Source organism: Ovis canadensis, chromosome 18 (genome assembly GCF_042477335.2).
Source record: "Ovis canadensis isolate MfBH-ARS-UI-01 breed Bighorn chromosome 18, ARS-UI_OviCan_v2, whole genome shotgun sequence".
Lineage (NCBI taxonomy): Eukaryota > Metazoa > Chordata > Mammalia > Artiodactyla > Bovidae > Ovis > Ovis canadensis.
In genome coordinates, this window is record NC_091262.1 from 61,416,027 (window position 1) to 61,440,840 (window position 24,814).

Sequence of the window (24,814 nt, forward strand, 5' to 3'; positions counted from 1 at the left end):
CAGGTAGTGGACATTTTATCTAGTCATTCCATTTGATTCTGTCTTTAGCCTACATTTGCTCCTCACTATATTTATATCTTTGAAAATTTATAATATTTATATTAGAAGTTTCAAGATTCTCACCTCTTAATTTCAATGTCTCTGTCATTTCTGGGTCTTTTTCTGTTGATTTTTCTTCTGGTTATGTGTTACATACTCATGCTTCTTCATATAAGTAGTAACTTTTGATGAGGTGTTGAACACAGTGAATTTTCCATTGTCGAGTACTGGATTTTGTTGTTTTCCTTTAAAAAGATCTGGAGTTTGTTCTGTTAGGCAGTTAAGCTACTTGAAGATCAGCTTGATTTTTTAAAGTATTTATTTTAAGATTTTTTTAATGTCCAAAGAAGTTTTTATTCTAGGGCTAATATATGACCCATCTGAGGTTTGTAATGAGTGAGTGAAGTCGCTCAGTCGTGTCCAACTCTTTGCGACCCCATGGACTAGTAGCCTACCAGGCTCCTTCCTCCATGGGATTCTCCAGGCAAGAGTACTGGAGTGGGTTGCCATTTCTTCTCCAGGGGGTCTTCCCGACCCAGGGATTGAACCCTGGTCTCCCACATTCCAGGCAGACGCTTTAACCTCTAAGCCACCGGGGTGAGGTTTGTAATGAATGTACCATATATTCAGAATGTCTAATGGGAGATCTGATGATTCCTAGCATTGTTTGGAGGCAACCCACTCCAGTATTCTTGCCTGGAGAATCCCATGGACAGAGGAGCCTGGTAGGCTACAGTTCATGGGATTGCAAGAATTGGACACAGCTTAGCGCTATCTTTCCCTGGTGACTCAGACAGTAGAGAGTCTGCCTGCAGTGTGGGAGATCTGGGTTCGATCCCTGAGTTGGGGAGATCCCCTGGAGAAGGAAATGGCAACTCACTCCAGTATTCTTGCCTGTAAAATCCCATGGACAGAGGAGCCTGGCAGGCTAGTCCATGGGGTTGCAAAGAGTTGGACACGACTGAGTGAGCACTGTGTGAAGTCTGGGAATTATGACGTCATCTTTTTGGCAATTGCTTTTTCCCCCTGGTAGTTTTTCTCTGTTTGGCCTCATGTGTTTCACTGTTTTACTGAGCAGATTGATATTCAGCCAAAGACTCAAGGATTCTGTTGCAGATTTCTGGAGCTGTTTAATCTGTGCAGCTCCCTCCTCCCCATATTGTGTTCTACGAATTCTACCCTCTTTGTCTTCCTTCTCTAATTTCTGTCTCTGCAACTCAGTGAGGTTCCTGGGCTCTGTGTGATTTCTCTCTCCTTATGTTGTGGTCTGAAAATTGTGTGAGGCAGAAATGTGGGGTGATTTAGTTCATAACGTTTTTTGTTTCCATTCTCTTAGCCATTATAGTCTTGCATTTCCTACTGTCCAGCCCTAAAAGAGTTGTCCTTATATTTTGTCCAGTTTTATAGTTATTTATGACAAGAGGGCAGACGTATAAGCCAGTAACCTCAGTTGCCTCTTTCTAATGAAGCAAAGGAAAGGTAGACAAGCAGCATTTTAAAGTACAAAGAATGTTCATATTTTGCTACTGACATTACTAAAAGTCCAGAGGAGAAAGGGGCCTTAAAGAGTCATGAATGTCCATTTTAAGGATGATAAAACTGAGGTAAAGGGAAACAAGATAACTTGCCTTGGGCAAGTTTGGGCAGAAGCTGGGTCTCTTCATTCCTGTTCATTGTTAGACATTGTGGTGTGCTGTTTCTTACCACTTCAGCTGAACTGAGGGTATATCATAGCAGTTAGCATTAGTAATGATGAAAATGACACTAGCAGTTCTACCCATTAACATTTAAAGTATATTTATATTCCTTCTTGTTCTTGGTTAGGTTAAATTTTACTTTCGATTTTAAATTTCTTGTGCAGCCATTTAAGAGCAGTGATTTATATTATCCGATTTATTATTACCTAATTGTTTTATTAAGCCTGATGATATATCTATAGAGGTCAGTAATTTAAAAAGTTTTAAAGTGAAATGATAGACAAAATATTTTTACTGTGTCTTTGGTTTTGTCTTCTCATTTACTGCATTTTACTGACTACATTTAATTGCATTGAATACTATGCCTCAGTGATCTTTAAAACTGACATTATTAACTTACATTACCAAATGTAAAATAGATAGCCAACGGGAATTTGCTGTATGTCTCATGAAACTCAAACAAGGGCTCTGTATCAACCTAGAGGGGTGGGTGAGATGGGGAGGGAGATGGGAGGGAGTTTCAAAAGGGAGGGGCTATACCTATAGGTATACCTATGGTTGATTCATGTTGAGGTTTGACAGAAAACAACAAAATTCTGTAAAGCAATTATCCTTCAATTAAAAATAAATTTTAAAAATTGACATTCTTTTAATTGTTTTCTTTTCCTCCTTCAAGGATATTTCTTTAATGGGAAAAAGGTACTGGCAGCAATCACCTCAAATGCAAGCAGAGCAAGGACCACAGATAAGTATTAAGGAAACTCAAATGGTAATGTGTTTAATAAAAATCATCCTCACCTATTTTAAAGTAACAGTCTGCTTCTGTTGCTTTAATGTTTTATCTAGAGAGTTAAAAAAAATCTCTGATGTATTTTGGAGGCGTGTTTAACTATAAACACATCTAATCTAATGCCATGTGGAGAGTCTTGGCTACTTTGACTCACCATTTTTGCCTATCATAGATGTTCTCTGCTAAGGCTCAAAACTCTTCAGAAAGAAAAGATTTTTAACAGTTCTTCTGCTCTGAACACATTTATATCTAGAAAGTAGCTGGAGAAATTAAAAGTTTTTAGTTTTTAAGAAAGCATCCCCTAATTCTTTATTTAGGTGGAAGAATTGTGAAAAGCATCGACAAGGGGAGCATTTTATAGAGAAATACGGACACTTGGTGATAGAAGTTTGTTTCAGAAATAGAACTTTCTTTTCATCCATCACTGGCAAAATACTTATGGGACTCAAAGGAATCTGGAACATATTCCCTGTGAATGGGAAATGTCTCCCTGTGTGTAGAAACCCATATTTACATGAAATAAACAATGGCACGATGATTAGTCTTTTACAAAGGATTCATAAAATGATATCATTAGATAACAAGCTCCTTTAGTTCCTGAAAATATGATTCTGCATACATACAAATTCAGATCACAGTTATTTTTAGGATAATATATCATGTTTAGAAAATGTACTGAATCTTTTCACAAAAATCATGGATCTTATAATGTTAGAGTTACTGTAAGAGGTTGACTCCTAGAGTTTGAGATGCTTCTGGGTTGAGATCATGCACTTTTCCCCTTTGTAGTCTGATCATGTGTCTCAATACCCAGCGTGCGTGGCACAATAGTAGGTGGATAAATCAATTCTGAAGCCTTACCACATATGCTATGGGCTTAAAACTGACATTTAGGGTAGCTGCCTCTGGGTGACACCATTTACAGGTAGATACCTGGAGAAGGAAATGGCAAGCCACTCCAGTACTCTTGCCTGGAGAATCCCATGGAGGGAGGTGCCTGGTGGGCTACAGTCCATGGGGTCACAAAGAGTTGGACATGACTGAGCGAATTCACTTCACTTCACTTCACTTCACTTCATCAGACCTGTAAGCTTGTAACAGGTATAGTAAACTGAAACTGCAAGATCACTTAGGTTCAGAAAATTAAAAATATTCATTCATAGAATAAACTTGGCATAATACCATTCACTGAATATTCATATAAAGTAAGAGAAAATATTATTCCGTTTTGAAGGAAGCTGTGAAAAAGGCTAGTTTCAGATACCTAGCTTATACATCATCTTGATTGTTAAAAGACAGGTTTAAATAAAAATATCAATTGTTTTGTAATTCTGTAGGAACCATACCCTCAGCTTTGATATTTATAAGCAATCTCTGGACCTTTCCTGGCCACGGGTTTTTTAAGAGGAAGCTTACCACTTGTTTAGATCTTTAAAGTTTTGTTTAGCTTTTATTATGTTTATCACTTCTTTATCTTTTAAGTTGATACCTAGCCATGGTTAGAAAAAAAAAAAAAAAGCACTCCTCTATGGTACCTTTAATTCCTAACACAGTTTTGGGGTTCCTACTCTGGGTCAGAGAACAGAATTCTATCTATTCATTCTACCTATCCCTTAGACTTACTCTCAATATGGCCTTGGGCAGGTTACTTAACTTCATTATGCCCGTTTCTTCATCCATAAAGTGGGGTTGCGGACAGTTCCTACTTCATGGAGTTGAGGTGAAGATTAAAATTTTATGAGATAATGCTGCCATGTGTTGACAGTTGTGATGGTTACTTAGATGAATATACTATAGGACGATATGTGCTACAGTAGAGCAGGTCACAGGGTAGTGATAAGATCAGTAATAGCTTTGTGGGTAGGTGAGGCAGAGTCCTGAGATGGTCACTTGCAGTTGGGGGATGACCATTGCCCTCTCAAGCTTTTCCTCTCCATTTTCTATTTTGGAGGGTGGCACCTTCATGTGTTCAGTCTCCCCAGCCAGATCCTGGGAATGTATGCTGAGAAAGCCAGGAGCAGAAAGAGTAAAAAGCAAGGGAGTGATGAACAGTTCCAAAAGTTATGGAATATAAAATGAATGAGTTTGGAGGTAGACATAATAAGCCCATAAGACATATTACCTTTGTGTATCTATCCTGCCATTTTATGGAGGAACTTTTTAAAACCTTTTCACCAGTGAGGAAGATGAGGTTAAAGAGGGTTAAATAATTTGACTGAGATTATACATCTGTTAATAGATCCAGGATTTGAATCAAGTCCTGTATAGATACAAAGCTCTTACTCTTTCTCCAGTACCACTGAGTAGCTTTGTAAAAACGTGAGCTCCAGATTAAAGTTACATTTCACAAAAGTACGTTTCTTTGTTTAGCTATCCTTTCTTGCATAATAAAGAAACTTAAAGAGTATTTGGTACTATTCGCCATCTTTACCCCTTATTTGGATGACAGAGGATGAGATGGTTGGATGGCATCACCGACTCAATGGGCATGAGTTTGAGCAGACTCCAGGAGTCGGTGGTGAACAGGGAGGCCTGGCCTGCTGCAGTCCATAGGGCCACAAAGAGTCAGACACGACTGAGCGACTGAACTGAATTGAACTTACTTATTATCAAATGAGTACGCCAGAGAGAAAAGGGATACAGTTGTGTTTTCAAGTCATTCTATAAAATTCAGATTCTGTGTAAATCAAACTGGTTTTATCATCTGTTAATCTGAGGCAGTGCTCATAATCCCCAATAATCTTGGTTTAGAATTGGATAATACCCAAAATATGTCTATAGAGGTACTTTCTTTGAGGCTCAGTGAGATAGATATTAAGTAAGTGAGACGTTTTTAAGAAACGCAAAACAGGTGTAGGAATGATATTTTGTAAGAATTTTTCATGAGGGCTTGGCACGGAGCTGGGGTGTCTGTGTGGTCTTCTTGGGGCTCTGGGTGAGCCCTTCTCTGACAGACTGAAGTCACGCTTCTACAAGAGCATTTGGCTAGTAGGAATCTCATTGTTTAGGATGAAAGAACCTCAGATTGGGGAGAGGTTGGATATTTCAATGGGCTTGATTCTGTGTGAGTGTGGGGAAGAATCAGGGCAAGAGTAGAGTCTTACTATTTCCTTAGAGTTGTTGGATCATATGTGTCGGGTAGTAATATGTTTTGATACAAGGGCCAAGGAAAATAATTTGCCAAGCCTCACATCTTTCTTTAGTCCAGTGTGAGTTTCTCTTTCTCAGTCTTTCAGAGGAAGTTTATTATTTCTGCTTAATTTCAATCATGCATTTTTCATAATCAGTTTGTTGTCAGAGAGAAAACTGCATAACTTAAAACTTTGGAAGGACCAATTAAAAAAGCATGCTTTGTACACTTATGTTTCCCAACAGAATGTGCTTGAGAAGCTTCCTGAAACTGTATCAAGTATTTTCCAGATTGAACAAGAGGATGTATTGGAATGGGGAACCTCAGAAGCAGAAAGCATATTATTTAAACCTCAGGAAACTTCGGAAGTTCAGTCAGCAAGTGAATCAAGTAAACCTCTGGAAGGCGTGCAGCCCATAGGTGATTCAAAAATAACCAAGCGGGTATCTTTAAAGGTAAAGCACTACTTACGTTGGAAATAAAGTTGTGAGAGTTGAGAACGTTTAAGTGTGAAGATATGGCCCAGCATGGGCCAAGGTTTGTGAGAGGGTTCGTCCTGAAAAATGGCTTTTCATGTGAAGTTGCTTGTCTGGGAAAAAAGGACTTCTGTTTTTTACAAACTTTTAGTCTCAAACCTAATTGCAGCTCTGGAGAGAGAAGAAAGATTTTTAAGGAATAAAGGAACCTTGGGGCTTTCAGAAACTGACCAAGTGTTGTCTTGTTACCATCTTGAGAGAGTCAAGGACTGTAGCCTGGGGATCAGGATTGGGTGAATTTTGTAACCTGTGTTCCATTTAGGTTTCTCCTACTCCCTGTGTCTTTTTCTACTGTGAGAATTTTATTTTATTTATAATTTTATTCGATTTTATTCATGCATAATTTTCATTATTTTACCACATTTGTATATTGCCTTATTATTATTTGCTTGGTGTGTTTCCTTGAGTCATTTTTTGGTTTAAGTAAATGAGTTATTTAGGAATTTGAGTTTATTTAAGAATAGATAATTAATAATAAGGCTTGGACTTCCCAGGTGGTGCTCGTGGTGAAGAACCTGCCTGCCAGTGCAGGACACATAAAAGACGTGGGTTCTATCGCTGGGTCATGAAGACTCCCTGGAGAAGGAGATGGCAACCCGCTCCAGTATTCTTGCCTGGAGAATCCCATGGACAGAGGAGCCTGGCAGGCTACAGTCCATGGGGTTTCAAAGAGTTGGACATGGCTGAAATAACTTAGCACATTTAAGAATAGATATATTATTATTAAGATTTTTTGGAAAAGCCACTTTTTAATGAACCGCAGCATGTTATCTTGATATTATCTCCTGCAGTCTTCTCTGATTCAGATGGATGCCCCTTCTTGGATAAACACTCCCTTTAGTCAGTCCCTCTCCTTCTGGGCTCCTCTGTCCCCACCAGCGACCATGATCCTGCTACTGTGCATCACGCAAATCAACTGGCCATTGCCAGTTCTTTAACCTTTGCCCCAAACACCCAACTCTGAAACCTTATAGTTTTCTGTGACCGTACTGTCTTCTTGCCTTTCACAAAATAATCAGTCTCCAAGGCCTAGATTCCTCCTAAACATAATTGCTTATAACCTTTTTCTTCTCTTTTCCAGTTGACCTTCTCTCTGGATTAGTACCGTTGCCTTTTGCCTTTTATTCATTTCTCAAGTCCTATTTTCTTAGGGTCATCTGGCATGATATTAGCATATGGATCTTCCTGCAATAATAGATAATAAGGAAATCCACAAGTAATAGGTGACCAGAGAAAATCTGCCACTGCTGTCAGGGGCAAGGGACTTAACTGCTATGATTGGTGACTGACGTTATCATACATCATGCTGTCTCCCTAAGCTCACACTGAGTATATGAAGTGAAGCCTGCCACGGCTGAGTGAGCCCTCTCAATGATAACTACCCTGTGTTAGGCTGATACCTTCTAGGTGTGGAGGCATCTTTAAAAATGATGATGTTTTGCTGAAAAAGTGTTCAGCTGGTGGTCACAGGTGATGTGTTTTACCCATTCTCCCAACTGAAAATTAGGACTTTGGAAATAAAATGTGGCATGAGGGGCAAATGGTTAATTAGTAAGTGTGTCAAAGAATGAAATGGATTTTTTGGACAATGATTTCACCACCATGACCTGTGAGGAATTTAAATCTTGCATTGAAAAAAGTCCCATAATGTTCATTCTTTTGATTTGTTGTGGCTGCTATTAAATGTCATGAAAAAATGTGCGAAATTATTTGTTTTTGGTAAAAACACTCATTTCCTAAGGTAGCTAGAGTTTACTGAGTGTTTATCATGTTCCGGCCACTTTGCTAAGTGTTTTACACGTTATCTTTTTTCTCCTAACAACAACCCTATTATAGGACTCTCAGTTGAAAAAACTGAGTCGTGGAGAAGAGAAATAGCTTTCCCAGGTACAACCATATGGCTAAGTTGTAGAGGTAAGACTTGAGCTGAGGTGGTCTAATTCTGGAGCCTTCGCTCTTTGCCTCTTTGCGGTGCTGCCCATTCATAACAACAGTTAACAGGCACCTGGTGAAATACAAGAACATGAACTCATAGTGGTGAAAATGACCATGGCCAGAGTGTCCCTCACTGAACTGGGAGGCATGGTTTGATGAGAGAGACTCAGAGAGCACATTTGGAGGGTTCTAACCTGAAACCAGAAGTGTTTCAAAAGGAGGAGAAGAGAATGTCTGATAAGACTTTGATGGTTTATTGTCATGGGACACATCAGAAAGACCCAGAGAAAAGAGAGCTGGAAGTTTTCTGACTCATCCCACCAAATCTTCACCTCGTATTCCTTTTATTTGTGATAACATCTCAAGGTCAGTTAGTCTCCATGAACTTTACCCTGTTTGGACATCTGAGGCCATAAAGTTAGTCTCCAGCATCTCTGGGACAGGAATGAGGAACAGTGTATTCCAGCTAGCCAGGCCGGACTGGGGACACAAGGAAACCTCTTCTCCGTTGCTCAGAGAAGTAGCCTGGAGCTGTGATAAAGGAACAATGCAGGATTTGCACTGCTCAACTACAGGCCAGATGGTCTCATTCAGCCAAAAAAAAAAAAAAAGGAGAGAATTTAATCAGTTCTTACTTTACTGACCATTTCTACCCTTAGAAGCTTATTAGTATAGAAAAGATTGAGGACTCTGATTTGAGCCATGACCAACAAAAAGAAATTAGATAATAATGACTCTGAAGAAATAACAGACAGAAGAACCTGTGAGAGGATCGTTGAACATTTTAGGAAGGAAAAGATAAAAAATTTATTAAAAAAAATATATATAGCTAACATGTATCTCAAAATTCTAAATAAAAAGAAGCTTCAGAGATGTGGCATACCCAAAATTCTCCCCAGTTTTTATGAAACAATTTTGAGTGGTCTATTGCATTCAGAGTTTTAAAAATACACAGAAAATGAAAGAAGAAATATCCATAGATAAACATAAAAGTGGCATGTGGCTATAACAATTATATCAGGAGGGCTAAGATCCAAAATGGGTTGAGGCCTGTGAATAATGCAAAGAATAAGAAAGTATTTTTTTTTTTTTTGGTGTTAGTTTTGGAGCAAAGAGAGAAAAAAGGAAGGATAACCTTGTCATTACGGATGAATAGAGTGATGACAACAGATGACGGAGCAGTCTTAATTTATTTTTGGGAAAAGGTTGAGGTTTTAAATAAACAGAGCTATGTCAAATAGAAAGGGAAGCTGATAAAATTGTACTTTACTTCTCTTAAATCTGACAAGGAGAATGATCCTTAGTTTAGAAAGAAGAAAGAATTAATAAAAGAAACTTGAAGCCCAAGATTGGTAGAAAGATTTTAAGAGTTAACTTGGATATCTGATCCTGTTGGCTCAGAGAGATGGGTTTAAGCCTGCTGTGCCTCTGTCAGCAGCAGCTTTGAGGAGCTGTTGTTGTGGGAGAGGTGCTAGGAACCTGGAAACAGGCAACTCAAATCCTGAGCTTTTTTTTTTTTTTTTTAAGGATAAGAGTTATGGTTTCTGCAGTGTATGCACTGATCTTGGATAAAGATCTGAAATGATTAAATGAATCATTAAAAGAATTGTGTTTGAACCCTTATAAAAAGGAGCCAGTATGTGTTCCCTAAAGGCAAGCCATGGAAGAACAACCTTATTATTATTACTATTATTTTTTGAGAATTACTAGACTGAACAGAAGAAAAGTGTCATTCCTGGGGGTCAACACAAGAGTACCATGGGGAAGAGCCCAGCACATCAGAAAGCTCAATAAACGTTAGTTATTGTTACTATCCTTTGGATTTCAACAATCTATTTAGCCTCCTGATGACAGTTTTGAAGACAGGACAACAACTTGGTGAACTGCCAAGTGGACTTATAAGTAGTTATGTGAAGGAGGCACAATTAGTCATGGAAGTCCCTAGCGGACTGTCATAGGGTTGTGTCTAATTCAGCATATTTTTTAATAATTTGGGTGAGACTATGGAAGACTTACTGATTAGATTTGCAGATAATGTCCAAAATGTGAGTGATAATATTTGCTGGCTCAGATGCAATTTAGTTGGGATAAATATATGTATGATTCTTTCCCTGACTCCACAAACTAAGTGTGTAGCTGTGGGATGGCATGACTTAGAGCGAATGTGGAAAAGGTTTCAGGGTTTTAAGTTATGGTTCAGTTTTGTGATAGGAAGATATGTGCAATCATAATTTGCATTGATTGACAATTACCCTAAAAGAAGATCATCTTTCTCCTGGTGGATCTGATCACGTGAGTGTGCTGTGCTAAGTCACTTCAGCTGTGTCTCTGGACTGTAGCCCTCCAGGCTCCCCTGCCCATAGAATTCTCCAGGGGTTCTCTGGAGTGGCTTGCTATGCCCTCCTCCAGGGCACCTTTCCAACCCAGAAATTGAACCCATGTCTCTTAAGTCTCCTGCATTGGCAGGTGGTTCTTTACTACTAGTGCCACCTGGAAAGCCCTCAGATTTGATCACATCACACCTCAAATACTGTGTTCGGACCTGGGAGTCCAACCCCAGGAGAGATACTGACAAATTGGAGACCATTTGGAAGAAGTACTCAGGATGACAAAGAAGAATATTTCAAAAAAATATCATGTGAGGTAGAGTCGGAGGGACTGGGGATGCTTATTGCGGCGGGGTGGTGGTGGTGGTGAGGGGGTGGGAGGTGGGAAAGCAGGCCCAGGAAGTCAACTGTGTTCAAATATTTGTCTGTCACATGGAAGAGAGCCAGATTGTGCCTGTATGATCCCGAGGATTGAATTGAACTGGTAGATGAAAGTTGTAGGCACAATAATAATAATAAACAAAAATTCTAACACCTGGAAGAATTTCAAAGATGACTCCGAGTCCTCTGTTGCCGATCATGTTCGAATCAGGATGGATGGCCTTTGGTGGAGACACTGTAGAGGAAATTCAGATATGAACTTGATGTGAGATAGAATACCCCATCCTCTGAGTTTTCCCCATTCATCATCATTTCCCTCCCCATTTTCAAGTCAGGACGGATGGCCTTTAGTGGAGACACTATAGAGGAAGTTCAGACATGAACTTGGTGGTGAGATGGAATACCCTGTACTCTGAATTTCCCTTATTCATTATCATTTTCTTACCCAAGACATTGCAATAGCCCTCTCCTTATGACTGCAGCGAGCCCAGACCCTCTACCTAATTTATAAGGACCTCTCTTTACCTGGCCTCCTTCTACTTATTCAGTCATTCTCTGCTTTCCTCAAGGAAAGCTTCCCTGCTTTCTTCCTGAAATCTAGTCTCCAAAAAGTACAGAGCAACCCACAGAGAAAAGTATCTTCAAATGAGCTGCTGGCATGAATTCTGCAGATTTCCTAAGGAATCTAGGGAAACGACATTGCTAATATCTATAGTGATTATTACTCAGCCATTAAAAAGAATTCATTTGAATCAGTTCTGATGAGATGGATGAAACTGGAGCCGATTATACAGAGTGAAGTAAGCCAGAAAGAAAAACACCAATACAGTATACTAACACATATATATGAAATTTAGGAAGATGGCAATGACGACCCTGTATGCAAGACAGGAAAAAAGACACAGATGTGTATAACGGACTTTTGGACTCAGAGGGAGAGGGAGAGGGTGGGATGATTTGGGAGAATGGGAATTCTAACATGTATACTATCATGTAAGAATTGAATCGCCAGTCTATGTCTGACGCAGGGTGCAGCATGCTTGGGGCTGGTGCATGGAGATGACCCAGAGAGATGTTGTGGAGAGGGAGGTGGGAGGGGGGTTCATGTTTGGGAACGCATGTAAGAATTAAAGATTTTAAAATTAAAAAAAAAAAAACTAAAAAAAAATAAAAATAAAAATAAATAAATAAATAATAAAAAAACAAAAAAATAAAATGCATTATAAAAGTAAAAAAAATAAAACATAACTATATTATAATTTTTTTAAAAAGGCAATTATTTAAGAGACAGAAATGCATTTGACTTTTCCCAAGTAGTCGAAACAGGAAATAGTATAACTATAAGAAGTATAACTTGGTAAACATTGCTCAAAATAGTTCTATAAAGCATTAAAGTTCATTTTGGCTTGTGCTTTCAAGCACCAGTCATGACCAACTTTGGGGCTGAAGGTAAGTTTTATTAAAAATACTAATCAAGAAGAGTAGATTTATGAAGGGAAAAATCTTATATTTTTTCTTTAATAGTTTTAAGGCAACAAATAGACTATTATAAATAATTATGGCACTAATATTTTCATTACTGTGAAGGTATAAAATTACGTGTTATAAAATTTAGGAAAAAATTTAGAGGAAAATATCAACACCTCCTTTAGGATTTATATTCTAAAATATACATAGTAACATGGAACATCAGATATGAGAGAAAGATCTAACTTTCCTTAATAGCATACTGTATGTTTTTTCCAAGGTGAATTCATCAGAATTGTTGCAAATCAAAGGAAAAGAAGTTAAGCGAAGGCGAAAAAGTAAATTTGGAGTTACACCGCAGAGACCAAAAAAGATTTCAAAACCCAAGTGTGGTCAAAAACTACCTAAAAAAAAGTAACTTCCTTAGCTATACAAATTTTATTGTCAGAAGAGAAATTATTCAGTAGTACTGATACGTGAAACTGTGTTTATAAAGGAAGATTAAATGTTTTAGAAATTCACGTATGAGATCCAACTTAAACCTTCTCACAGGAAGAGTTGGTGGCAGCTGGTACAGTAGGATATATATATATTGTAGTCCATGCTTCTTTCTACTTTTTTTTTTTCGATCAGTGTACTTAGTAATGACAAAGCAACAGCTAGAATAAAAATAACTCTTTGAGAGACAAAAAAGAATTTAATGTTAACGTGTAAGATTTGATATTTTTGGTCACTGAAGTGCCTAATTTGGATTAACTGCTCATTATATTGGTTAATTTTATTATGATAAAATAAAAGACAACCCCCCACTGTCTATAGGACAGTTGATTTGGAAATTTATTTATTTATTTGTTTTTAGTTCTACCAGTTGATTGCTACCAACCTCATGCACACATGCTCAGTCATGTAACTGCAGGGACTGCAGCCCGCCAGGTTCCTCTGTCCATGGACTTTTCCAGGCAAGAATACTGGAATGGGTTGCCATTTCCTTCTCGATTTGGAAATTCAGATGGCCTTACTTTTCTCTACTATAATTTTATATTTCATTCCCACCTCTCACATACTTTCAGTAGGGTTTCTTATTACACAGGGGTGCAAGCACAATTTTGAATAATAGTGTGTAAATGCAATTTAGGTTTATGGTTTATCTTTTGCCAGTCATCTTGATGAAACTTATTTTCTCCTTATTTTTCCACTAGGTTTTTATGGGTTGGTTTGTTTTAGGTTCTTCTTCATTTAACTCTTTATGGGGGGCTTAAAGAAGCTTTAATTATTAGCTTTTGTTGTTGCTTAGGGCACTGAAAGGTGTGCAGGACATGGAAGACAACCTTTTTATGGCCGGCCTAAACTTTGTAAATGGATAATACTCACAATTTAGTAGCTGAGAGTAGACTCACAGGAAAAGAATTCCAAAGTTTATGAAAGAGTCAAATTGGCATTTAAGTGACCCTGTACATGCCATTGCTTATCTGCATTGCTTTAAGCTCATTTAGTTAGCAAGATTATGTATTAAAACAAATAGTGACAGCAGACAACAAGTATTTTACCTTCAATAAATAGTTACTGTCAGATTATCAATGAAGCAGAAACTTCTTGATTTTTTTTCCCTAAAAAACCTTGCATTTAGTGCATTAGGCAAAGTAGTGTGGCCACACACAGAGGCAGAGTCTTTTCTTTTTTATGTCTTAGTGTTTCAAAGAATGACAAATAGTCCTGTTAAAGGAGAGTGTGCTGTAAAAACACACAGCCTTTCTTGAGCATGCCAAAAATATTTGTAGATCTTTTTGATATATATATATAGTACTCTGTTAATTCATTAAAACTGAAATTAGAAACCTCCATTATAAAGAACTAAGAACGTGATGCAGAGGAATAAAAATCTGATATTTAAAAAGTTTATATGAATAGAAGAGAATTTTGGAAAATCTTTTATTCACTGGTCTTTTTTCCTTAATCAGTTTTTCACCTAACTTTTCTCACCAATGACTAGCTTCCCAATTGAACTGTTTTCTTAGGAATTCAGCCATCTCTTGAAAACATGTTTTTTTAGCTCAATAACCAAGGAGATTCACTTGCAGATCTATATTATTAAAAACATGAAGGGAACATAGGAATTCAGATTGGTTCTGATGCTTTTTTAAGTAAAAAAAAAAATCTGTAATCTCAAGAATATTTCACTAGCCAAGACCTGTCCCAGATAGAATGAAGATGTAGGTGAGCGTGACGTCAGAACCCACCTTTTTGTCTTTTTCCCAGTCCTTTCTTAGGAACCCTGAGTTTCTTAGGGATCCTCGGCTTCCTGGAGACCCATTTTCACTCCCTGAGTTATATTTTATTGTCCCAGGCATTTCCAAACGCTTTAGATTTACCTCTCTTTTCCTCTGCCACTTAAACATGTACACATTTCATATCCTGTTTTTGTTGGGCCGTATACTGTTTTGGAAACGACATAAACTACTCTCTATCAGTGATTCAATAATGTACATGTGATGCCTAGCAATGGGTTAGCTGTTGTGCAGTGCAAATTAGTAACATCAGTAAACATAAGTGAGCATTTCTGGAGAGTTCCAGAGACCAAGAAGTGTTACTGTTATCAATTTTTTTATAAGGTAGGGGTTAAGAATTTTTGCTTTAATTTTGCAGAAGACCTTCAGAGAGGCCAGTAGTAGCGTTTCCAAGTGTTAGAACTAGGCTTCTGATGCAGGCCCAGCTAACTATTTATACTATGCTACTATCCAGACTCATGGAATGGTCAGTGGATAGATCTGCATTAACCCATTACATAAAGGGTCAGATTGGGTGGGACAGGAATAGGGCAATGTATGAAAAGAGATATTTGTAAGAAGGAAAAAGAAAGTAAAGTTTGCAGAGAAATTTGTCCTTGAAGTATTATTTGAAGAATATTTGAAAAAGTGAAAGTGTTGGTCACTCAGTCATGTCCAGCTCTTTGCAACCTCTTGGACTGTAGCCCATCAGCCTCCTCTGTCCATGGGACTCTCCAGGCAAGAATATTGGAGTGGGTAGCAATTCCCTTCTCCAGAGGATCTTCCTGACCTAGGGATTGAACCTGGGTCTCCCACATTGCAGGCAGATTCTTTACATGTCTGAGACACCAGGAAAGCAGATAAAAAGTTAGGAAATATATCTATAACTCAAAGGACTGAGAGGTCTTTCTGGCCCTATGAATTGTCCTGGAGACAGCATCTGCCATATGAGATGGCACATATGTTCTAAATGCTTTCATTTCTTTCTTTCTTAAAGCAACTTTACTCAGGATGCACTAACGTTGTAATTCTCATCTTAACGAATGTTGTTATTCTCACCTTACTGAAGGTATAATGAAATTAATTGATTTGCTTATTGCCAAGTGATAACGTTAAACAGGATTTGAACAGAGGCATTCTTAACCACTATGCTGAAAGTAGGGCCAGATGCCAGGAGCCTTGAAACTTGAGAGAGGAAATTGTTGCATGCAGCAAGCAACAAAAAACCCATTGTATTGGGGAGAGGAGTATTTAAAGATCCATGTGCTAGAATTTTGCAGGATCTTTGGAAGGAGGTGGAATAGCAAATGGCAACCCACTCCAATATTCTTGCCTGGAAAACTCCGTGGACAGAGGAACTTGGTGGGCCACAGTCTGTGGGGTCCCAGAGAATCAGATATGACTGGGCAACTGAGCACACACGCAAGCATGCATGGAAGCGGGAGGAGACAGAGGGTGCAGTGCTGAATCCAAGTGGCAGACTTTGCTCTGCAGGGGAGGTGGTAAGGGCTTGGGCTGGAGTGTGGTGGAAGTAAGGGGGAGAAGGAGCACACGGGAAGAGCTCTGTCCAAGGGAGACGCTCAGTTTTTCATTGGCTGAGCAGGTGAAGGGCAGAGACAAAGAAGGCTCCAGTGCTTTGTATGCTGAAGATGAGGAATCTCAGTGAGATAGTGATAGCAGAGATGGGGCTTGGGAACTCAACACAGAGGGAAGAGTTGAAACACTGAATATGATTTTTCCAGTGCAGAAAGAGTAGTTCAACTTTGGAAGCCATACCCAGTTCAGAAGATGGTGAAAGAAAAGCCTGTGACTAAGTCAAGTTGTAATGAATTTGAAAGGTAGATGGCGAGCTGGGATGGTACAGGCTTAACAGAGCTCAGAGAGAAAGAAGGGCCATCAGTATTGCCAGCTGTGGCTTGGAGGTCCGTAATTTAAAGATTTAAAGTTCATTTGACTTGATGAGAAGGCCATCGTTTGGGTAATGTAAGAGTATAACGTTAGTAGGAGGTGGGGATGGAGTAGTACTGGCTAATGACCATTTCCTCCTCAGAGGTCATTAATAGGCATTAATAGGAAAGAAATTTGACTCATAGTTAGCAACACTTTTTTTAGATCCAGTGACCACTGACTAATTTCGTGACCTATCCAAAGCAAGCCTGCTCCAAAAGAAGGCTAATAATAATAATAATACCTCCTACATAGTTTCATTATAGAAGTTAGAGATGATGTGTATAGATTGCCTGGTACAAAGTCTGGTACGTAATAGGTGGTCAAAAAGGATTTGTTGATTGAGTGGCATGGCAAGTGAGAGTGGGTATTAAGACATTAGATCTTCATGGCCTCTTTTCTGTTTTGGAAAGGCAGGAGAGAAGCAAGTTCTATTAACTGCATAGTGGGAAAGAAGATGCTTTGTTAACTTAGAGAGACCCAGATTTCCACCGATGCTAGTTAATGGATAATATACTTTTGTTGAACTTCTTCAGCGATGTAAGCATTTGAGCAGAGTAGCAGTGAAGTAATGTATGATGGCTAAAGGTTATGGTGTCACTGAGTGAGTTGCAGAGTTCAGGAGAAAAGAGATTTGGGTGGGAGTGGGATAATAATAATGAGTTAGCTTTTAGACCTATTGATTCTGAGATACTTATAGAAAATACAGGTTGAGATCTTCCCCAGGCAGTTGGATATATATGACTAAAGATCTGGTCAATGGCCTGAGGTTGTAATAATAAATTTTTTATGAACCACTGTAATAGTTTTAAATGTGATTTCCCATGTGTAGGCGTCTTTTGTAGAGCCTGAACTAAACTGACAGTATAAATATATTTTGTATCTAAAAAAGCTGAAAATGATAAAAAAAAAAAAAGAGGCCTACTTTCTTATCTCTGTGGCAGAATTCCAGACTACTCCACTTGGACCCTTCACAACCTGTGCACCACCATCCCAGCCAAAGAGCTGCCCGTTGACTTGTGTGTGGCCTCTCGAGTGTATCATACAGCCGACAAGAAAGGTCACAATACTGTGCTTGGAGTATTCGGAACCTCTTTGTTAGATGATCGCTATACAGACGAAGAGCAAAGAGATAGGTGAGAATTCCACTGTTCATTTTGTCTTAAACTAGATTTAAAAGAATTTAGCCAAAGAATTTCTGCCTTTGAGGCTTAGATTCTGAAGACCTGCTTCTGTTCTTGGGCACTAGAAAGGAACAGTTGAGTTTTGGCCCTTTCTGTCCCTTCCCCATATGTACACAGTCTAAGTCAGTGTCTTCATCTCCTGGTACTGACATGAACCAGAAGGCAAATCTCGTTTAATGGTTTATAGTTCCCAAAAAGTGTCACATGCATGGACTCATTTGTTCTCTGTAACAACTCGATGGAGTACAGATGTAGAAATGGAAGCTCATAAGAACCAAGCAACTTTGCCTGGCTTATACAACTAAGAACATCACAGATTTGAGAGCTGAAGGCGGTGTTTAGATTTCCTCATCATTGGGCATTCTTGGGTCCAGGGATCATGTACAAAAGTCATATCTACTGGAACCTTTTCCATTTCTCCTCATGTCTCAGTTTCCTTTGGAATATGAGTATTCTTTTATGGTGAATATATAACTTATAGCATCCTCAAATGGGAAAAGAAAAGGGAAGGGGGCTAACATTTACTTAACATGAACTATATTCCTTGTACTATGCTCTGTGCTTTGCATTTTTCCTATTTAAATCTTCAATCATAAGAAGTCATAATTTCCATTTAATTCATGAAGAAACTTAGGCTTTATAATATCAGGTAACTTACCTCTAAATAGTGATTAGAATCCAGATTTGTTTAACCTAATTTTTCTCAAAAATGTTTTTCCATTGTCACCCCCTTAAGAAACTTCTCCCCACCCTAATTTCCCCTCCGCATTAAATTATAATGCTCTAGATATATTGTATATCTGTCTATGGTACTGTGTGTATATCTGTACCTTATACATAGAAAGAGTAAACTTTTATCATCCCCTGCCCTCCTCAGCCACTAATTTTCACTCCCTTGAAGGTGCTATCACCTGCATACAGAGAATGCATACTCTAAAGTTTCTTGTCTTTCAAAACAGCTGGTAGGAATCCTGAAAGATCTGTAATGCATTTTTTTGCATTAATTTTTTTATTGGAGGATAATTGCTTTACAGTTTTTTGATGGTCTCTGCTGTACATCAACATGAATCAGTCATAATTACAAGTATATCTCCTCCCTGTTGAGCCTCCTCTGCCACCCACTCCATCCCTCTAGGTTGTCACAGAGCGGCAGGCTGGGTACTGTGTATGTTTTTAAAATACTAAAATATTAACTATTAAGTTAAATTTAAATAGATATGTTCTTAGTGTTATATTTTAACCAGTCTAGATATGAAGATCATATTTTAAAAGATCACTTTTAATTTTACTATTAAAAAAATTATTGGTGACTTACTCTCACGTGTTTTATTCTGACCCAGTTTCCTCAAACTTTACTTGTAGTCAAGATTGTAACACTTTACTGCCTTCTTTTAAGATTTAAAGTCGGGGAGGGAGGTGGGAGGGGGGTTCATGTTTGGGGTCGCATGTACACCCGTGGTGGATTCATGTCAATGTATGGCAAAACCAATACAGTATTGTAAAGTAAAATAAAGTAAAAATAAAAATTAAAAAAAAACACAACGATTTAAAGTCATCTGATTTCCCTGCGTTTAGTAATCACAGTGCCATTCAATATGAATCCCCCAAGGAAGGTCATTCGCATGTTTGTTTTCTGTTTAGGCAAAAAGATTTTTTTAAAAAGAATTTATGTATTATTCATAATTTTATGAATAAAATTTTATATAAAGATTTTGGTGATTTCAAAATTGCTCCAGTTTCTCTGATAGATAATAGCAGTTCCATATAACTTCTTTGAAATGTCTTTTAAAAGCCTAAAGCGGAGAGTGGACATAAAGACATAAACATAGTCTAGTAGATACAACTAGAGAGTAGTAGATGCAATGAGACAACTATATTGAATCATTTCCATTGGCACTCTGCAAGCCAGGCATCCTCTTTTGAGGACTCACAGCTTATATTATTCATGCAAAGTGTTAAAAATACTGATTTCTTTCCAATTCTAAATTTTTTTTCCTTAAGCAGATCTCACTTTCTTTTTCCCAGAGAGTCAATAAATGTTCTATTTGATGATGATAATTCTTGGCAATTTGTTCCTAAGTACCAAATAAGAAGTTAATTTAAGTACTGAATATTTAATTCTCTGGCATCCATTTCTTGAGGATTATCTTGCTAAACATAGCTTAACCTTTTCAAAATATATCTGTCTGCTGAGCCTACAAGTTCAGAGAAATGTATATTTTTTTCTGTACTAATAAGTTGTCTCAGGAAAGGTAATTGTGAACACAAAATGAATACCTTTTCACTTGGTGGCTTTTTGGTTTTTCTGTGCAGGGAACAGTTAACCACAAAGCATAACACTTGTGGTTATATAGTTTAGTGCTTTCTTAATTTTGCACATAGTAATTGTCATTTGTGGGAAACACCAAGGATACTTTAATGGGATAGTGTGGGTACATAAGTTTAGTTAAAATTGCAATCTACTGTTCAAACTTGTTTATTTTGTTAAATAACAATTTTGATGAGAACTATAAAAATACTCCATATTGATCATACTTTTGCGTATAGAAGTTTCTATATTATAAAGAGAAGTTTATAGACATCTAAGAATTAGGATTCTTAGCATGGAATTTTAGTGAATAGCATGGAATTTTGGTGAAAAGCCTTGTGAACATTTCTCTGTATGCATGAATTTAAACCATAGATGGCATTCTATAGACTGATATTTTTCACTCAAGGTTATGTGTGAACATTTAAATTATTCCATAATATTTGCTAACTTAACCAATCTGTAGCTTAAGAAAATTCCTTGGTATGGAATTACTTATTAAATTTTGTGGTTTAAAAATTTTGATGCATATTGCTGAAATTCTCCCTGGAAAAGTTATACCATCTTATATCCCTACCAACAATTGATGGCATTGTTCATTTCCTTTCAATCTGACCAAACTATTAATTGTCAATTTTCATGATTTGTTTCCCTAATCTATTATAGAAAAAAATCTCTTTATTTCTTTTATTCATTTCTAATAAGATTGAGCATATTTTTAGATGTCTCTTGGTTATTTGTTTTTATCCTTTTGAGAATTACCAATTTATCTTCTGTTATCATTCATCTTTTTCTTATTGATTTATGAATGATCTTTTTATATTAAAGATTTTAATTATTTGTCATATTAATGAAGACCTTAAACATTTTTGTTGTTTGCTTTCAGTTTTGTTTATGCTGCTTTATACCATACAAAAGTTTTACACTAATACAGAAGTAGTGAAAACTGGCAATAGTTTCCTTTATTTGTTTCTAGTCTTGGTGTCATTCTTAGAAAGGGCTTTGCTACACTTAAATTTAAATATATTTTTCATATTTTCATCAAGTAATTTTATTGCTTTCTTTAAAAAAAATTTAATCTTTGATCCATCTTTAATTAATTTGATAAGATTAAGCATTATTGTTTCCTTCCCAAATGACTAATTAATTGCACAATAAGTTTATTTTTTCAATAAATCCTCTTTTTCTCACTAATTTGAAATGCCAACTTTTCATACCTTAAATTGCAATGTGTCATCAAGTTTGTTTGTAGACTTACATTCTATTTTAGTGAGTTTTCTGTGTAAAATTGCATGTATATTTTGTTGACCCACCATCAAGAAAGAGAGAATGGGTGGCCAAAATGCTGTCAGTAAACATTGACTGACCCTCTCAAGTCAGGTATCCCTCATAGCCAGCTTCTGGTGGTAAGACGTGCTTAGATTAGAGATACCAAATTTAGCCCTCAACTGAACTTCAAATTACAAGGGAAATTTCTAGTCGTATTTTAGAAAAACGTGTGTAGATGGTTAGTTCTGTGCATTAAAATAGCAGTCATGACTACCACAACAAAAATTGGAAAAGCAGAGGTTAAATGGTAGAAATCAAAGTTTAATTTCATTTGTTATTTTGCTATAAAATAATAAAAATACAAATATGCAATAAAATACAAAAAAGGACAACAATTACTCAAGATCTTGCCATCCAGAGATAATACTTTTCTTAAGTATATGATTCTGGACTTTGTTGTTAGCAAATAAATCATATGGAACAAAACTTGGGTAATGCTATGTAAATAATGTTTTGTAACCTGATTTTTAAAGCTTATTATGCCATAATTATCTTTCTATGTCATGAAATACAGGTCTGAATAGTCATTTAAATTGATCAGTTTAAAAAATTTTTTAAACTTAGTGTGTGGCAGGCTTTGAGTTAGGCACTAAGTAAGCATCTGTGAGTGGAGAAGGCAGTGGCGCCCCACTCCAGTGCTCTTGCCTGGAAAATCCCATGGATGGAGAAGCCTGGTGGGCTGCAGTCCATGGGGTCACGAAGAGTCAGACACGACTGAGGGTCTTCACTGTCACTTTTTACTTTCATGCATTGGAGAAGGAAATGGCAACCCACTCCAGTACTCTTGCCTGGAAAATCCCATGGACGGAGGAGCCTGGTAGGCTGCAGTCCATGGGGTCGCTGAGGGTCGGACACGACTGAGCAACTTCACTTTTCACTTTCATGCACTGGAGAAGGAAATGGCAACCCACTCCAGTGTTCTTGCCTGGAGAATCCCAGGGATGGGGGAGCCTGGTGGGCTGCCGTCTATGGGGTTGCACAGAGTTGGACACGACTAAAGTGACTTAGCAGCAGCAGCAACAAGCATCTGTGAGGAGCTTTCCTGGTGGTTCAAATGGTAAAGAACCTGCCTGCAGTGCAAGAGACCCAGGTTTGATCCCTGGGTCTGGAAGATCCCCTGGAAAAGGGAATGGCTACCTACTCCAGTATTCATTCCTGGAGAATTCCATGGTCAGAGGAGCCTGGAAGGCTACAACCTATGGGGTTACAAACAGTTGGACACAACTTGAGTGACTGACAGAGTTAAGAATCTGTGAACACAAGAAACAATCTCTGGCCACAGGGAATTTGGAGATCAGCAGAGAAGAAAGGTAGTGAATTAATTATTGTGAGTTTGACAGTTAATATGCAGATGGGCAGTATATAGAAGCATGTTTTCAATTATCTGTGGAAGATTGAGCAAATGATACTTAAATTGAAATCTAGGAATGAACAGAAGATAGCCAGGAAGAGGGGAAAGAATATTTTTAGTTTCTTGCTACTCCAAAGTATAGTTCACAGACTAGCAGCATCACCATCACCTGGAAGCTTGTTAAAAATACAGATGATATGTCTGCAAGCTGAAGTTTGAGAGTCTGTGCTGTGGACAGTTGTAACCCATTTGAGAATTAGGAAGATGTCCATCAGTAGAGAAGTGATACCATTGATTCTGGAGAGGACACGAGGGTCAAGATTATGCAGGACTTGTAGATGTTCTCTGTGTGTATGTGAGAGCATGTGTGTGGGGACCTGGGGGAGAGATTGTTATTCACAGTGTGTTGAGAAGCCACTGATAGGATTATTTGAGGAAGAATGACATGATCAGATTTGCTTTAAGGTAGCACAGTCCTCATCATGACTTCTCAGTAGCACCTAGCACAGTTGATCACCTGCTCTTCCTTACAACACCTTTATCCCTTGGCCTTCAGGACTGCAGTCTCTCTTGATTCCTGCCTCCTTTGCTATGTCTTCTTAGTCTCCCTTGCTGGTATCTCCTCATCTCTTGACTTCAAAGCATTGGAGTGCCCAAAGCTTATCAATTTTCTCTTCTGCCTGTACTCTCAAAGTGATCTTATTCAGGATCATAGCTTTACATATGATCTATATGCTGATAACTATTATTAATTAAAATAAATGATTAAAGACTATAATTGTCCTTATAATAACTAAAAGCTGGAAAAAACTTGTGTCCAACAATGGAAGACTTTTTATAGTGCATCCAGTGATGGGTTGTATTAGAATTGTGGCAAAGAATAAGTTAGAGCTCTGTGTACTGAGAGGAGTTAGAACCCAATATATAAACAGATATGTGATTATGCACAAACAGATTTTTAGCATGGAGGAAAATTCAGGAAACTGTTAACTGTGATCCTTCTATTTTCCTTTTATATTTTACACCAAATTGATAAAAAGTGAAATTATACTTTGTCTTATTTTTGCTTTATTTATATGATATATGAAAGTGAAAGTCGCTCAGTTGTGTCCAACTCTTTGGGACCCCATGGACTATACAGTCCATGGAATTCTCCAGGCCAGAATACTGGAGTGGGTAGCCTTTCCCTTCTCCAGGGGATCTTCCCAACCCAGAGATCGAACCCAGGTCTCCTTCATTGTAGGCGGATCCTTTACCAGCTGAGCTACAAGGGAATATATTTGTCCTTTAATTTTTAATTTTTTCTAAGTTGTTTCCCTTGTAGATTTCATAGTATTGAATGTTAGTTAAGCCAATCAGAAATTAATTTTCTTATAGTAGGCTGGATCATCTCATATTCATTTATTGTCATATCAGATACACTTGGTAGTATTCTTGAAAGGTGTTGGAGGTGGGAGAGGACAGGATTGAAAGATTTTGCATCTGTGGTTTTCATCTGTGATTGTTAAAACTATTGTACTAGAAGCCGACCTTTTCCTACTGAGTTTTCTATGTGGAAAGATTATTCTTGGCTTTTTTTTCTGTGCATGTGCATATATTACTTATACATACATTTTACAGAAAAGACATTAAAGATGTTATCTTGACATTTATAATCCTTTGAGGATTTTAATTTTAAAACTGGAGGGCAGACATATGAGTAATTATTTTGACTTATTATCTTTACTACTTACAGCTTACAAATCAACTATATAAAATGTACTTCCATCAGGAAGATTTTATCTAGCCCCCCATCTTGAGTAGGGTAGCAATATCTGAAATGGAAAACAGAATATTATCTAGTAGAAAGTCTATTGAGGTACATTTATTGCATAATTTATTTTTAACAACCACTCTATGCAATAGATGAAATCATTGTTTCCCAAATGGAGAAAAGGAGGTTCAGAGATTGACCAGTTCATATTTATAGAGCTGGTGAAAGCTGGGACTCAGACCCAAGTCGCTCTGATCCTAAATGTGGTTTCCAATATATCACACTGTTTTTTAAAATTAATTTTCATTGTTGACTTACAATGTTGCGTTAGTTTCTGCTTAGTTCCCCTGGCCCAGGATCGAACCCGTGCTCCCTG

The 24,814-nt window shown here is 37.6% G+C and overlaps 1 protein-coding gene across 1 annotated transcript in view; it reads left to right on the forward strand.

Moving 5' to 3' along the window:
- TTC6 (tetratricopeptide repeat domain 6) overlaps nt 1-24,814 on the forward strand; it is a 211,827-nt gene that overhangs the window by 61,251 nt on the left and 125,762 nt on the right. The window contains exons 3-6 of the mRNA XM_069558767.1: nt 2,413-2,505; nt 5,902-6,111; nt 12,583-12,716; nt 17,458-17,649. Coding sequence (XP_069414868.1) covers nt 2,413-2,505; nt 5,902-6,111; nt 12,583-12,716; nt 17,458-17,649 — 629 coding nt within the window. The remainder of the gene's footprint in view (nt 1-2,412; nt 2,506-5,901; nt 6,112-12,582; nt 12,717-17,457; nt 17,650-24,814) is intronic.